The sequence below is a fragment of the Vipera ursinii genome, assembly GCF_947247035.1.
Source record: "Vipera ursinii genome assembly, chromosome: 1".
Classification (NCBI taxonomy): Eukaryota; Metazoa; Chordata; class Lepidosauria; order Squamata; family Viperidae; genus Vipera; species Vipera ursinii.
The window spans coordinates 313,383,673-313,401,362 of record NC_139512.1 but is presented as its reverse complement, the minus strand read 5'-3'; the positions used below and the strand labels follow the sequence as shown (position 1 = coordinate 313,401,362).

The 17,690-nt window shown below is 42.6% G+C and overlaps 1 protein-coding gene across 1 annotated transcript in view; it reads right to left on the bottom strand.

Annotated features, from left to right (window-relative positions):
* MTA3 (metastasis associated 1 family member 3) overlaps positions 1–17,690 on the bottom strand; it is a gene marked incomplete at its 3' end in the record, with an annotated part of 136,863 nt that overhangs the window by 15,849 nt on the left and 103,324 nt on the right. Inside the window, exon 18 of the mRNA XM_083348346.1 lies at positions 4,076–4,230. Within this exon, the coding sequence (XP_083204472.1) occupies positions 4,076–4,230 (155 nt within the window). The remainder of the gene's footprint in view (positions 1–4,075; positions 4,231–17,690) is intronic.

The window sequence follows — 17,690 nt, the reverse complement described above, 5'->3', positions numbered from 1 at the left end:
GAAGAAGAAGAAGAAGAAGAAGAAGAAGAAGAAGAAGAAGAAGAAGAAGAAGAAGAAACCACAACAACAACAACAACCACCTAGAATGAGCTATGATGCCAGAAGAAACAAGGTTAGAGTAATAGATTTATATGTTGTATGGCTGTGACACAGTAGAAAATAAGTGGGCAGCACCCGTTTGGCTACTACTGATTTCCACTGACTGGCAACGGTTCCCCTGAGTTTCGGGAAAGGGCTTATCTCATTCATACTTAGTGATGACATGAGCTGAATCCATTATGTATTGGGTTAGGGTTAGTTGCTAAGTGAAACAGTGACTCTACTTACTATCTTACTTGGTTTTACAGGTCTGCAAAGGTTGTAAATCTGAGGACCAGTTACAAAGCTACTTTTTCCCCACTGTTTCAAATGCAAGCAGTTGCTAAGTGAAGTAGTCACTAAACAAGAACCACTTGAACATCAATTTTTAGCCCCTTACTTTCCTGAAATGTGCTAAAGTTTGATTTGTCATTAGACCCTATAAACAGAAAAATATTATAAAATGTCCTTTCTCCCTAGGGTATTTTAATGTATGTGTACCTTCAAGTCAGGACTGGGTAGTCCTTGTTTAGTAACTGCCTACTTAATTGCCAATCTCAATTTAGTCTACTTGGACTGCTCCCTTAAATCTAGACATTTGTTCCCCCTGCAAGCTCTCCATGTGGGAAGTTGCAAACTTTCAAAACAAAAAAGAGGCCATGCTCCCTTTAAGATAGATTTCTTCATCTCCCTAACTCTCTCACTGAATCCCCATTATTGTCTCTTATGGTTTTAGGCTTTAACAATTAGGTATGATAATTGCTGATAAAACATATATTGTATATTTATTACTAATAACCAGTCTTTCTTGGATTAGACATACAAGTGAATGAAATGTGCATATGCTCTAATTGCACTGGATCTCAAAAGATCAGGGACCTGTGTGTGCCCACATTTAATGTATTTACTGCAGAAAAACATCAGCATAATAAAAACAATGCCCTGCAGCTGGGGAGGCCCACTGAGGAAATCAAAACAACCCAGATATGGTTGTGATTCTGTAATTGATTTACTTTAATTTACTTAATTTAAGCACTACCCAGCTGCAAACTGATTCTGAGCAGTGAACAATAAAGCTAAACAAAATAGGAAAATTCAATATACTGTAATATAATTACAAAAAACCCACAAAATAATAAGGAAGGAATAAAGAATAAGAAGAGATGGTGAGTCTACTAACAATACATATACCCCTAAACATATTTGGCAGAGCCCCAACCATCCTAATCCAAGGACTGGCAGAATATCCAGGTAGCCACAAGAACATCAGGGGGACTTTGTTCCAGAGGGCAGGTTTTACAACTGAGAAGACACTACCTGGACCCCAATAGATGACACTATTTAATTGAAGGCTCTTGGAGCATGCCAACCCTGTCAGCTCATACTGGTCAGGCAGACCAGTGGTGGGATTCAAATATGTGAACAACCAGTTCTCTGTGTGGATGCCACTTCCGGAAGTCCATTCTGGGCCTGGCCAACAAAAAATTAGCTACCGGTTCTACCAAAGTGGTGCAAACCTGCTGAATTCCAGAGGCAGACCCATTTGAGATAGGTGGTCACTTAGATAATAGGTGATCATGTAGGTTTTTATAGGTCATAACCCGCACCTTGAATTGCATCTGAAAGCAAACTAGTAGTAGAACTTAAGCATGCCCATAATTGCCCACAGTGCTGCAATCTGGATGAGTTGATGCTTCCAAATTGACTTCACAGGCAACCACATGAACAGTGCATCTCAGTTGTCAAACTGTAACTATGACCTCTTCAATTAGGAAAGGGTGTAACTGGTACACCAGCTAGAATTATGCAAAGGCCTTCCTGGCCAAAGTCGCCATCAGCTTATTGAACTGAAGCTGACAGTTCAGGAACATTCCAAGATCTTGCATCACTCTTGGATAAGAAAGTGCAATCCTATCCAAGATTAAAGATAGAATATTCCCAAATTCAAATGGACATAATACTTGCAGGCACTCAGTCTTGTTAAGATTGAGTCAGAGTTAGTTCCTCCCTACCCAGATCTGCATAAGCACTGGAATTAGACCTCAACAGCCTCACTTGGTTGACCAGATTAGAAGATATAATAGGATATCATTAAGATACTAGTGATATTGAACTGAAAAGCTGCAGATAATCCAATATTTTCCTAAAGATGTTGAACAAGAAGTGAATGTCAAACCCTGTGACATCTGATAAAAGAGAAACCTAGGGACTAACATTTCCCCCACTCCAGCCAACAGCAACTGGAACCAATCCCAAATGGAGGAAAATCACCATTAGATGATGACCCCAAGAATGGAAGTGGCACCTCCATCTCAGGACTAGCAAAGATCATCTACAAGTGCAGCCAAGCCTCTGTCCATATTGAATTCCAGCCTGAAATCTACTAAAACAGGTCTAGATAACCCACTTCCTCTAGAGTCCCCTACAACTGCAAATAGATCATCTTCTCAACAGACTTTCCTAAAAAGAGGTTAGAGACAGTATAATAATTGTCTAAGATTGTTGGATTGGCTTTTTGATGACATCACCACATCCTTCAGAGCCAAAGATACCACCCCTTCCCTCAGAGACCATCACCATCATCTCTTGAACCCAACTGCAAGTCACCTCATTGGCTACCTTAATTAATCAGGAAGCACATGATCCAACAAAACAGGTGACAAAATTCTTCTTTGTCCACTTCTTCAAATTTACTGACTCAAACTCAAACTGGATCACAAAAGTGAGCCCCAGGGATCTTAGACCCAGTCACAAAAAAGAGGGTGGGATTCAATTACAGCTATACTTTTATTTTTAAAAACATCTCTCCCCACCACCACCCACACCTGTACAGATGCCTTTGTTTGCAGGAATCAGAAATGTGAAGCTGTCAGTTCTTCTAACCAAATGATTAAGTAGATACTCAGGATGACATTCCAATTTTCAACTGTTCTCAGATTCTTGGGGTAAATGAGGCTGAGCTGCAGATTTTTCTAAGCACTTAGATGTATATAAGCCTAAACCAGATCCACGTGCTTCTCTTGGATTTTGAAGACTGGTTTCCACCATCAGACTATTCAAGTGATGAATTACAAGTGACACTTTTTCACTGCAATCAGCACATCTTCTCTGGTAAAGCTGGATGCTTATAAATATGAATGGATGGACTTTTTTAAAAAAAGGTCTGCCTTTGGTTCTTCATACCAAGATGAAGCAAATAAGGTTCTGGCAAGCAAATTAAAAAGCATAAAAATCCCACGCAATCATACAATTGTGACTCAAACACAAGAGACTCAAAGTACACAGAAGGGCATTTTCTTCCAAAAAGCCATAGTTTTCTTTCTGGAATGACTGAATAAATAAGTTATTAAAAGAAATTTAGGGATTTTATTCTTATGAGTATAATACTATAGAGACTCCCAGCAAAGTCACTATTTTTGTCATTATACTATCAAAGGCCCACGATAAGTCTCAGAAGACAAGTGCCCAGAACTGACCCTGAGGGTACCCGATTACTTTTCTCCATAGGAACTAATTGCACCATCAACTAATATGGCATGAATTTAAGAGTTCATGCAGGTCCTAATCCTTCTCTTTGCATGCCCCACTCCAAAGAATAAAAACTTTTACAAAGCAAGCCAGCTTCTGCCTTTGATGCAGATACTTTTACACAGAATATCTACTTAATTACTGCTTTCAGGCTTTCCATTTGGGTATGGACCTATACATTTGATTGTAACACTCCACGGAACTGGTCCCAAAGCTGCCAAACACTCTGGAGTTTGTATATGCATAGCTATCACATGAACAGGAATGCATTTTTAGTTTTCCCCAAATTATACTAAATAACAGGGCCTACCAATGCTTTCGGTACAAGAGGACAGAAAATTTGGGACTGCTAATGTTGCTAAAACTCAGCAACCTGCATGTTCAAAAGTGAGGACTTCTGGGAATTGTAGTTGAGCAAATCTGGATTCACCACCCCCAATGTAGGCTCTTGCTCCTCTCTTTTTCTTACCTGGTCTCTTCTGTAGCAATAAATAAACCATCATCAGGAGCATTGAGCCAATTCTGTCTCTGCCTCTTGAGCAATGGCATAACACTTGGCATAAGGTCATTTGTGCCGACTTGTAGAGTTTTGCCATTAGTTGTATAGAAATCTTGTGCTGCTTGCTGAAATCAATATAAAAGGGAGAGATATCAGCAACATAGACTATAATCCAGGTAGAGAGAGTTGCCTCATTCTTTATTCAGGACAAACGGCTCTTGTCTCAGTCCTAATAATATGGCTGGGCTGGGCTGCTTGTGGGTCTAAATCACAGGCCTGCTTTTGGGAAACTTGCCTGACATATATTCCACAGCAGCCCAAGATCAATACATCGTTCCTGAACTTTTAAATATTTAATCTTAATTTGATGTACTGGGGCTGCAACAAGATGTTAATTTCCAAACACTTTTGCTGCTTAGTAATTCCTAACTGATCAGGTCTTCTGAAGACAGAAAGTTCAGTATAGACAGTCTATTCAGAAAGTATTCAAACCCCCTTCACTTTTGTCAGTTTTGTTATGCTTCAGCCTGATTCTACAGTTGTTGAACTTCATTTTTTTTCCTCATTAATCTACACTCAGTACCCCATAATGACAAACTGAAAACAGAATTTTAGAAATGTCTGTACATTTATTAAAAATAAAAACATTGAAATATCACAATGGCATAAGTATTCAGACCCTTCACTCAGTACTTTGTTGAAGCACCTTTGGCCGCAGTTACAGCCTTGATTCTTTTTGGATATGACCCAACAAGCTTTGCACACGATTGGGGGATTTTCTGCCATTCTTCCTTGCAAATACTCTCAAGCTCAGTCAGGTTGGATGGTGACCATCGGTAGACAACCATTTTCAGGTCCCTCAAGAAATATTCAGTAGGGTTCAAGTGAGGGCTTTGGCTGAGAAACTCTAGGACATTCACAGAATTGTCTATAAGCCACTGCTGTATTGTCTTGGCTGTGTGCTTAGGAACATTGTCATGCTGGAAGGTGAACCTTCAGCCTAGTCTGAGGTGCTGAGTGCTGTGAAACAGGTTTTCATTGAGGATATTCTTGTACTTTGCTCCATTCAGCTTTCTCTCAACCCTGACCAGTTTCCCAGTTCCTGCTGCTGAAAAACAGCCCCACAGCATGATGCTGCTACCACTATGCTTCACTCTTGGGATGGTACTGGGCAGGTGGTGAGCAGTATCTGGTTTCCTCCAGACATAATGTTGAGAATTGAGGTGAAAAAAATTCAATCTTGGTTTCATCAGACCAGAGAACCTTGCTCCTCATAGTCTGAGAGTCCTTCAGGTGCTTTTTTGCAAACTCCAAGCAAGCTTTCACGTGTTCCACTGAGGAGAAGCTTCCATCTAGCCACTCTGCCATAAAGTCTAGATTGATGGAGGGCTGCACTGATGGTTGTCCTTCTGGAACTCTGTCCCATCTCCACACAGGATCTCTGGAGCTCAGTCAGAGTGACCATTGGGTTCTTGGTCACCTCTCTTACTCCCTTCTTATTTCTCCCTGATTGCTCAATTTGACCAGATGACAAGCTCTTGGAAGAGTCCTGTTGTGCCATACTTCTTCCATTTTAAAATTATGGAGGCCTCTTCACTGCAGCAGAAATTTATTGTAGCCTTACCCATATCTGTGCCTTGCAATAATCCTGTCTCTGAGCTCTGCAGGCAGTTCTTTGACCTCATGGCTTTTGCTCTGCTACAGTATGCATTGTCAGCTGTGAGGTTTTCTATAGACAGGTGTGTGCCTTTCCAAATCATGTCCAATCAATTTAATTTACCACAGATGGACTGCAATCAAGGTGTAGAAAGATGTAAGAAATGATCAAGAGAAATGGGAGGCACCAGAGCTAAATTTCAAGTGTTGTTGCAAAGGGCCTGAATACTTATGCCAATGTGATAGTTCAGTTTTTTCTTTTTAATAAATTTACAGATATTTCTAAAATACTGTTTTCACTTTGTCATTATGGGGCACTGAGTGTAGATTAAGGAGAAAAAATGAATTTCAACAACTGTAGAATCAGGCTGCTATCAACCTCCAGTTGAAAAGCCCAACCAAAGCAGAACACCAGAGTCATTGCATTCTCTAATGTATACTTTATTGGGCAAATACAAACCGGCAGGGTTAAAGGAAAGCTAGCTCTGAAGAAATGGCAGGAAGAAGTTAATTAAAAGGACGGAACTTTCCCTCCCCTCTCTGACAGTTTCGGGTCAGATTGTCCAATACATCGTTCAGTAATTTTTATGAGAAGAAACGTTAGTTCACCAAAACAACTCTTCAACAGCTCCGGCTCTCACACTGAGGAGGACACCTGTGGATTCAAAATTCTCCCCTCTCTCCCTCCCGCACTGTTGGCAAGTTAGAAGCATGTAGCGGTCCTAAAGTCCGTAGGTTTTGTAGCTTGACAGGTTGCCCCCCTAGTAAGGAAAGGGAACCCAGAAAGCAAAAAGAATACAAATTAATGCTTGCTAATCTTTCCCTTCCGCTGGTCCGGGTTTGCCAGGGTACTTTTTGTGGAACCATTTTACCAAACGATCTGTGCTTACGTGTTGTGCTTTCATCCACCTAGATTCTGACATTGGATTAAGTTCTGCAACTTCCCCCTGTGGATTCTGGAATCGAGGATTTGCTTAAACTCATAATGTGTTTTCCCTTCTTCCATGTTAGGGTTAGGGTTAGGGTTAAGGTTAGGGTTAGGGTTAGGGTGCTGCCATCCCTACTGGCCTCATTGTGGATTCCTTGTATGGCTTCAATAAACTACAATGGAGCACTGGGTGCACTTTACCCAACCACCATGACAATTTTAGTTTCACTGCCACCAGATTAATGACTTTCAGTATGGGGAAAGGACCTATGTACTTTGGCCCTAACTTCTTACAACTTTGTCTCAGCTCAAGATACTTTGTAGACTAATACACCTTATCCCCTACATGGAACATCTCCTGGGGAGACCGTTTCTTATCTGCCTCTCTTTTCTGACTCTTGGCTGCTTTGACTAAAGCTTTCTTCACATCACTCCAGACTTGCTGGAACAAACCTATCCAGTTGCTCAGGGTACTTGAGGAGTAAGGCTCTTGTGGGCACTCTGGTACTAGTACAAAATCCACCCCTGATACTAACTTAAAAGGGGTGAACCCACTGCTACTATGCACTGTGTTGTTATAGGCCACTTCCACAAATGGCAACAACTCTGCTCATTTGCTGGTAGTTTACATAGCAACATAGCATATGCTCCACTATAGCATTGGTCCATTCTGCAGAGCCATTCATACTCAGATGAAATGCAGAGCTGAGTTCCTGGGAGGATCCAATCATCCTCACAAACTCTTTCCAGAACATGGCTGTAAACTGGACCGCCTGATCTGAAATTATTTGCCTAGGTGGGCCATGCAATCAGTAGATGAGTTGCAAGAACATCTACACCAGCTTATGGGCTGAGGGGAGACTGGTACAGGTGATGAAATGGGCTTGCTTGGAAAACAGGTCTATCATAGTCCAAATCACAGGGCTCCCCCCACTATCCGGTAGCTCTACTATAAAATCCATGTCTATTTCCTACCACAGTCAAGCCAGGTCAGCCACCTGGTATAGACTTTTCCCTGGCAGTCTTTTGCTTGCAGCACAAACTGCACAGCTCTTCATGTAACTCTCAATGTCTTTCTTCATCTTTGGCCACCAGAATTGACAATTTACCAGGGGTAGTGTCTTCAGGAAACCAAAGTGAACTGCCTGCTTGGCATCATGACTGTGTTGTAGGACCTACAGCCACAGGCAGTCTGAGACATACAGCTTGTCCCCTTTCCATGCCAACTCCTCCCTCATGGTCAATTAGGCCTGATGATCCCCGAACCACGCGTCGGTTTGCGGTTCCTGCTTCAGCTGCTGGGCAAATGCATCAGTAGGATGCAAACTCCTTTTTCTCTCCTGTCATCAGGTTGAGGCTTGTGCTGCTTGCTGCCTTTCAGGAACTACAGAACTCATCACCTCTTGCCAAGTGCTTTTGTACTGGGGCATGTGGGATGGGGCATCAGCCAGGAAGTTCTTCCCCTGGGGATGTATTTCAGTTCAAACGTGAACTGAAATACTGTGCCCACCTGACCTGCTCCCCTATTTCCAGTTGCACCATCTCAATCAGAAGGGAAGGGGCCTTGCCCCCTATCAGCGAGCCATCAACCTAATTAAACTTCATGGGTTTTTTAAGCTTCCTCGTGTGTAACCCCTGCCTGACTAATTAGGCAATGAGAGCAACCTGAGTCCATGAGAACTTTAACCATTCCCCTCACCCCTAAGCAAGATGCCCTTATGCCCCACACTAACATTAGGGTGGTTAAATGGTCCACTCACCATCAGGTCTTGTCCCTCACTCTCTCTGTCATAAAGGACCATCGACGGTTCCTCTTCAGTCAGAGTTTCATCCCTTCCACTCTTGGGAGGGGAGTCTCAATGACCTGAGTTGCAGCCTGTGACTTCTCCTTTCCCTTTTTGGGTGGCTTCTTTGGCTTCTAAGGAATTGGGGTCACAGGAGCTATCTGGGGCATTGGCACCAGGAACATTGCAGCTCCCCTGGCTGCAGCAAAAGCACACAATGGGTGCACACTCAGCCAGCCTCGCAGGTGTCAGGGTTGCTGCCGCTGATTGCTTTCTCCCCAAGGAAAGCTTCTCCTGGACTTTCTTTGTGTGTGGGATGACACCTCCACTACCCTTGTATACTGCCAGGTCCAGCTCCACAGTGGTGACTAGCTGGTACCAGTCATGAAGCCGATTTGAGATCCTGCAGACTAGACACAGATGGAATAGGCCATGGCTAAGCCCCTCTTGAATGTACTGGGTCAGGAGCTTTTTCTGGCCAGTACCTCAGCCTCCCAGTGATCTGCCTGAAGTCTTGAATGTACTCAACCATGGGTCTGGTTCCATGCTTGACCCTCCAGACTTCCAGATCCTCCTGCTGGGTCTCTGCGGGGTCCCCAAACCAGGCTCTGAGGCCACCGAAGAAAGTGTCTGGATATGCCAGCTTGAGGGCACCTTTGTTGTGGAAGACGGTCACCCACTCTGCTGCCTCCCTTTGAGGTTAGCTGTGACATCCACCTGGGCCTCATCATCACAGTAATCATCTCCATGCCGATCTAGGTAGGTCCAGACTTGATTGGGGAAAAATGCCAGCTCTTCTGGACTCCCATCAAATATTACCCTCAGTGGTGGGGATGGAGGTGGCCTGGGTGCTGGCACCAGCTGAGGCCACTGCACCCATGCCCTGTGGTCTAGGTACATCCCTGCTTGTGCTCCCTGTCTGTGCCTCAACGGGGGTTGCCAACCCACTTCCCCAAGCTGAGGAGCAGGTGCTGGTGGTGGGCTGTAGGCTCTCCATCCTGAACTGGGTCCTAGCAGGGAAGGTAGCCCAGGCTAGCAATGTCCTCCCCCATCATTGCAGCTGCCATTCCCACCGAGTGCTGGGGTGAAGGGATTAGCGTCGGCCTCAGGCTCGGGGCTGAACCCCCTTGGGGTCTGGTATCCAGCTGTGGGACTGACCCTCCTTCACAGACTCCATGTTGTTGAACTGCTGCCTCAGGTGCTCCACTGACTGGCTGTCACACCTTGGCAGGTAGCGCTCCTTGGGCGCCGTTTCCTCCGAGGCTTCACATTTCCACCACTCTAACCCCTTGGCTCCTTCAGGATGGAGGCAGTACAATCAGAACACAGCTTTGATAGGTTTCCACAACTCCTCTCTCCACCTCTCCAACTTGGGCCGGTTGAACGCCACCATTCCCTCCATCTGCTCTGGTGTTGGTCCCTCTGTTCAACTCACTGCTTGGGTTGGGTCGAGGCTGGTGGGGTTATGAAGCTGCCTTCCCCTCCAGCTGGAGTTCTACTGATCAATCCCTAACCAGCTCCAGCTGGCTTCTCCATTCCAGGCATCTTCTCCTGAGTCTTCACCACTCCCCTGGAGGCTCCCAGATGGGCAGAGGGGCTCAAGACTCCTCACTGGAATTTAAATTGTTTAGAGTGCTAGCTTAGTGTCAACATCCAGCTGAAAAGCCCAACCAAAGCAGAACACTGGAGCCATTGTGTTCTCTAATGTGTACTTTATTAAGCAAATAAAAACCGGCAGGGTTAAAGGAAAGCTAGCTCTGAGGAAATGGCAGGACGGAACTTTCCCTCCCCTCTCTGACAGCTTTGGGTCACATTGTCCAATACATCATTCAGTAATTATTATGAGAAGAAACTTTAGTTCACCAAAACAACTCTTCAACAGCTCCAGCTCTCACACTGAGGAGGACATCTGTGGATTCAAAATTCTCCCCTCTCTCCCTCCCGTACTGTTGGCAAGTTAGAAGCATGTAGCGGTCCTAAAGACCGTAGGGTTCGTAGCTTGACAGCTGCAGCATAACAAAATTGACAAAAGTGAAGAAGGTCTGAATACTTTCTGAATGCAGATGGGCCAACCCTTGAATTTTTAAACAAAATACTATAAAAAATGTGCCACTGATGGATAAGATTACTCTCAAAATTTCATATTCTAATTTTCACAATTGGCTTATCCTGGTGCATTTTTCATGGTATTTTGGTTAAAAGTTCAAAGTTAAGCATATTTGTGCTTCTGCGAGGATTTGCAGGTACTTTTAAGAAGTATTGCCATATATATTTATGGATGAGCCCATTAACAGAAAAGCCAAACCTAATTTTGGGAGTGTATTTTGAAACCTAAAATTCTTGGCTCAAGTGTGAGCCTTAAAACAGGGTTGGGGAAGCCATGATAAGCCAAATGTTTCTGACTCTAATTTTGACTAGACTGAGAAAAACTGAATAAAGTTAAAATTCAATAAATGCTAGATAGGCACAGTGGTTCCATCCTTGCCCTAATTTAAAACTGTGTCTTAGACTGGGGAGAAGGTAGCATATAATCATAGTAGCCTGAACTACACACTAAGTAAGATTTAAGCAGAAGTTGTATCCTATAATTCAGGAGATAAATATGATGAACTCTTAATGCTGCAACATTTACAATTGCAATGCATAAAGCACTGATGATCTTTACTGCATTTTGATATTTCATTTAACTTCTGGGCTCTGAAAATTAAAAAGTGACAAATGCTTTATCTTAATTTCAGTGAAATGAAAAACAGGCTTGTTTCCTGCTGCTGGGTTGTGTTTTTTTTACCTTGTTCTTTCTTCTAGTAGCTATGAATTCCACCTAATAATAATTAACAAACAGTCCAGGGTTTGTCATAGCATTATGGTAAGAAATTTAACAACAGACGCATTTGTTGTTGGAACAAATCTGGATGTTAAATTGTATCTCATTCCAGGTGGAAAATCTCAAAACTCCAGTCACTATTCTGTGTTTAGACATGTGTTAGATTTAATTCTAAGGACACTTCCACTCGCCCCAATGACTCTGCATCTTTAACCTCTATGCTTGCATTCACACTTAGCAACCAGCTGATTTTTTTCCAGCTCAAATTACAGAATTTCTTTTTTTTACTCTTTCTGCTTTTTCCTCAGCTACCAAGGCTTAATAACATAATTGTAGTAAACCAGCTGTTTCCTACCACTGCCATTATCATCTTCACTAGCAAACACAAGGCAAGTATGGGGCACTGCTTAAGAGCTGATTTCTACACAGCTTCATTGGTCAGTTGCATAGATCGTAGTTATCTCTGACCATTCCCACAATAGGTGTACGTCAGGAAATTGGGATGGAGCAAGTTTTGGAGGAAAGCCATACCAGCCTTGGGGTAGCACCTTGAATTAGACCTAGTAGATGTATTTTTTGACTATGTAGTGAACTTTATTTTAAAGATGCATTCAGAGAAATGAGGAAGAGTGAACATAAGGTCATTAATAGGAAGAAATGAAAGAGAGAAAGGGTGAAAGGAAACAGAGGGCTTTGCTTCTTATTATAAACAGAACATCATCATGTACCTGAGTACTGACTGCTCTCTCAAAAGCCACTCGAAAACATATCTGTTGTTTGCCTCAGATATAATCAATTAAATCCTAAGCCTTAAAGCTAAGGCTTTAAGTACTTAAATATGGTGTTCCAGGGGCTGCTTTGGCAACCTTTGTGTATTATTGATGCCAAATTGCTCTCCTTTTATGCTGAAGTGATAGAGGAAGCACTCTTAAATTCCATCCACCTCGGGTTTTTGCCCTGTCCATAAAAAGCAATTTTGCAGATCCAACCTTCAGAATGCTTTGCTCTCTTATTTACAGAGGACTGAAAAGAACATATCCATATATCATGCTTTTAAGGATTTTTGTTTTCTCCCAGTGATGGAAATTACATCTTGGCAGGAGTTATGCAAGTCCAACCTAAGAAAACACATGCTTCATAAATATTTGGCCAAAAGGAAAAATAATAACGGTTCAGATTAGCACAAACAATTCCATACTGAGTTTTACTCCTACCAATTTTAAAGTAAACTGGGTTTTTCAAAATATTGCTTGCCTTGTTTGTGTAAAATTTGAGATAAAAGGCTGTGATTAAATGGCCGGTGGACTTTTTCTGATATATTGTAGGGTATAGGAACACATAGTCCATTTAAAAGCCATTTTGTATTTCATATGACTTGAGTTCTTTAGAAGGGTCCAGTACCTTTGATTTTTTTTCCAGATATCCACCTTTACATCTATATTTCTCTGGGCCATCATGTCTCACAAAGCAAGCGAAATCCTGAGAAGGGAGAGAAGCCACTGCAAGAGAATTCATTAAGCCTGGAGTTTAAAATAAAGTGGCCGTATTTCCTAACGTTCCCCTTCATGGATTACTGCCTTGTCATGGTGAAGGCGCTTGCGTAATTCAATGAAGCTATGAGCTATGCCGTGCAGGGCCACCCAAGACGGACAGGTCATAACAGAGAGTTCTGACAAAATGTAATCCACTGGAGAAGGAAATGGCAACCCACTCCAGTATCTTTGCCATGAAAACCCTATGGACAGTACCAAAAGGCAAAACGATATGACACTGGAAGATGAGCCCCTCAGGTCAGAAGGCATCCAATATGCTACTGGGGAAGAGCAGAGGGATAGTACTAGTAGCACCAGAAAGAATGAAGCGACTGGGCCAAAGCTGAAAAGACGCTCAGCTGTGGATGTGTCTGGTGGTGAAAGGAAAGTCCGATGCTGTAAAGATTTTTTATCCATAGGAACCTGGAATGTAAGATCCATGAATTAAGGCAAGCTGGACGTGGTCAAACAAGAGATGAGAAGACTGAACATCGACATCTTAAGTATCAGCGAACTAAAATGGACAGGAATGGGTGACCATCAGGTATACTACTGTGGACAAGAATCCCTCAGAAGAAATGGAGTAGCCTTCATAGTCAATAAAAGAGTAGGAAAAGCAATACTGGGATACAATCCTCAAAATGACAAAATGATCTCAGTTCGAATCCAAGGCAAACCATTCAATATCACAGTAGTCCAAGTCTATGCCCCAACCACCAATGCTGAAGAGGATGAAACTATGAAACCCTAAAGGATGAAGCCCTAAAGCACCTTATAGAACTAACACCAAAAAATGATGTCCTTATCATCATGGGGGATTGGAATGCTAAAGTAGGAAGCCAAAAGATAAGTGGAATAACAGGCAAATTTGGCCTTGGAGTACAAAATGAAGCAGGGCACAGGTTGATAGAATTTTGTCAAGAAAATATGATGGTCATAGCAAACACTCTTTTCCAACAACCCAAGAGACAGCTCTACGCATGAACATCACCAGACGTTCAACACAGAAATCAGATTGACTATGTGCTCTGCAGCCAAAGATGGAGAAGCTCTATACAGTCAGTAAAAACAAGACCAGGAGCTGACTGTGGCTCAGACCAGGAGCTTCTCATTGCAAAGTTTAGGCTTAAACTGAAGAAAGTAGGGAAAAGCACTAGGCCACTCAGGTATGTATTAAATCATATCCCTGTTGAATATACAGTAGAGGTGACAAATAGATTTAAGGAATTAGATTAGATAGGCAGAGTGCCTGAAGAACTATGGATGGAGGTTCACAACATTGTACAACAGGTAGCATCCAAAACCATCCCCAAGAAAAAGAAATGCAAGAAAGCAAAATGGCTTTCTGAGGAAGCTTTGAGGAAAGGAGGAAAGTGAAAGGCAAGGGAAAAAAAGAAAGATACACCCAATTGAATGCAGAATTCCAGAGAATAGCTAGAAGAGATAAGAATGCCTTCTTAAATGAACAGTACAAAGAAATAGAAGAAAACAATAGAATAGGGAGGACCAGAGATCTCTTCAAGAAAATTGGAGAGATGAAGGGAACATTTAATGCAAAAATGGGCATGATAAAGGACCAAAACGGCAGGGACCTAACAGAGGCAGTAGAGGTTAAGAAGAGGTGGCAAAATTACACAGAAGAACTATACAAGAATGAGCTTAACGTCCCTGATAATCACAATGAGGTGGTCACTGACCTCGAGCCAGACATCCTAGAATGTGAAGTGAAGTGGGCCTTAGAAAAGCTGAGCAACAACAAAGCTAGTGGAGGTGACAGTATTCCAGCTGAGCTATTCAAAATCTTAAAAGACGATGCAGTAAAAGTGCTACACTCAATTTGCCAGCAAATTTGGAAAACTCAACAGTGTCCACAGGATTGGAAAAGATCAGTTTACATTCCAGTTCCAAAGAAAGGCAGTTCCAAAGAATGTTCAAACTATCGCACCATTTCACTCATTTCTCATGCTAGTAAAGTTATGCTTAAAATCCTACAAGCTAGATTCCAGCAGTATGTGGATCGAGAACTACCAGAAGTACAGAGAGGATTTCAAAGAGGTAGAGGAACTAGAGATCAAATTGCCAACATACACTGGATCATGGAGAAAGCTGGAGAGTTCCAGAAAAACACCTACTTCTGCTTCATTGATTATGCTAAAGCCTTTGATTATGTGGATCATAACAAACTCTGGCAAGTTCTTAAAGAGATGGGCGTAGCAGACCATCTTATTTGTCTCTTGATAAACCTATATGTGGGCCAAAAAGCAACAGTGAGAACTGGACACGGAACCACTGATTGGTTCAAAACTGGGAAAGGAGTCCGGCAAGGCTGTATACTGCCGCCCTGCCTATTTAACTTATATGCAGAGCACATCATGAGAAAGTCAGGGCTAGATGAATCAAAAGTTGGAATTAAGATTGCCGGAAGAAATATCAACAACCTAAGATATGCAGATGATACCACTCTAATGGCAGAAAGTGAAGAAGAACTAAAGAGCCTCTTGTTGCGAGTGAAGAAGGAGAGTGCAAAAGTTGGGTTGAAACTAAACATGAAGAAAACTAAGATCATGGCATCTGGCCCTCTCAATTCCTGGCAAATAGATGGGGAAGAAATGGAGGTAGTGACAGATTTTATTTTCCTGGGCTCCAAGATCACTGCAGATGGAGACTGTAGCCAAGAAATTAAAAGACGCTTGCTCCTCGGGAGGAAAGCCATGGCAAATCTAGACAGCACACTAAAAAGCACATACATCACCCTGTCAACAAAAGTGTGTATAGTCAAGGCTATGGTCTTCCCAGTTGCAATGTATGGCAGTGAAAGATGGACCATAAGAAAGGCTGAGCGCCAAAGAATTGAGGCCTTTGAGCTATCATGCTGGAGAAGACTCCTGCGAGTCCCTTGGACTGCAAGGCCATCAAACCGGTCAGTCCTAGAGGAGATCCAACCTGACTGCTCTTTAGAAGGCCAGATCCTGAAGCTAAAACTCAAATACTTTGGCCACCTAATGAGAAGGAAGGACTCACTGGAGAAGAGCCTAATGCTGGGAAAGATTGAGGGCAAGAGAAGAAGGGGATGACAGAGAATGAGGTGGCTGGATGCAGTCACTGAAGCAGTAGGTGTGAGCTTAAATGGACTCCAGAAGATGGTAGAGTACAGGAAGGCCTGGAGGAACATTGTCCATAGGGTCGCGATGGGTTGGACATGACTTTGCTGCTAACAACAACAAATTTCCTAAAGTTAGTTTAATGCATGGCCTAGAATTTATCCTTCAACTTGTGCATATTTCTCCATTGTCAAATCTATACAAAAATGTGTAGAAAAGTTTTAAAATATATATTTGAAGAAAAAATATGTTTAAAAGTGCATATTGTTGAGAAAATGCATTAAAATTCATTCAGAAATTCAAAATGAAATTTGGAATATGAACAAAAGTCTTTCCAGTACATGCTTGTAGTGAACAAGCAGACGGAAACAGATGGATTCAACCAGTCAGCCTGCCAGGCATCCTACATGACAGGCAGATTGTCATTTCCCTACCTCCCAAATCTTTGATACTGGAAAAATCTCAAAGGTGGTAGGCATTTCTCACTTTCATGCTTATTTTCTGGAAGTATCAGATGTCCATCTAGGGTGAAAAGAGGATGAAGAGGAGGGAAAGCACAGAAATATTGTATACAACTTCCCATGGAATTTTGAAGTGCCAAAGTTTTTCTTTGTGCATAAAAACAGTATATACTGTATAAGCAGGTGCTTAGCAGGGGAGCATAAAGTTGATACACTTATGAGAAGGTAATTGAACAACCTAACTTTAGATAACAGGAAGGAATATTTCAGATGTTGAACAGAGACCATCAGGAGACCAATCTCAGCAAAGGCAATCCTTAAAATAGTTGGGCACTTAGAACTTTAAAATGTAGGTAAAAGGTAAAGGTAAAGGTTCCCCCGCACATGTGTGCTAGTCGTTTCCGACTCTAGGGGCCGGTGCTCATCTCCGTTTCAAATCTGAAGAGCCAGCGCTTGTCCAAGGACGTCTCCATGGTCATGTGGCCGGCATGACTAGACGCCAAAGGCACACGGAACGCTGTTACCTTCCCACCGTAGTGGTCCCTATTTTTCTACTTGCATTTTTATGTGCTTTCGAACTGCTAGGTTGGCAGAAGCTGGGACGAGTAACAGGCGCTCACTCTGTTACGCGGCACTCGGGATTCAACCCGCCAAACTGCCGACCTTCTGATCAACAAGCTCAGCATCCTAACCCACTGAGCCACCGCGTCCCTTAAAATGTAGGTAGTCAGTGCTTTTTTTGTAAAAGAAAAAGGTGCCGGAACTCACACATGTCATACAACCCACCTTGCCTACCCTACAAGGTTCCATCCAAAAAAGGTGCCGGAACTCTGTTCTGAGCGTTCTATGAGAAAAAAAGCCCTGTAGGTAGTCTGTCTCTTTATTACTGTATTGGAGAGAAATTTTTGTTTGATTCCTAAACTCCAGGCCAGGGGTGTCAAACTGCCAGCCCGCAGGCCGGATGCGTCATGGTGAAACCGCACCCACCCCATTGCTGGCAATGGAAAAAAAGTCGCGATACGTCACAACACATCATGTGACATTGTGAGTTTGACACTCCTGCTCTAGGCCCTATAAGGGAAAAGCTAGTTTGCTGGGTTTTGCAGGTCCTTTTCAGTCACCCAGAGAAAATGAGCAGGATAAAAACTGAAAGTGACCAGCTAACATGCAAAGTAGCAAGCTATTGCATTTTATTTTATATGAAGTTCCTTTCACTTTTGTATGGAAGAATGAGTAGATTTTTCTTATTCCGATGTTTAGCATCTTCGAACAAAGATTAACCTTTCTTTTTCATGAACA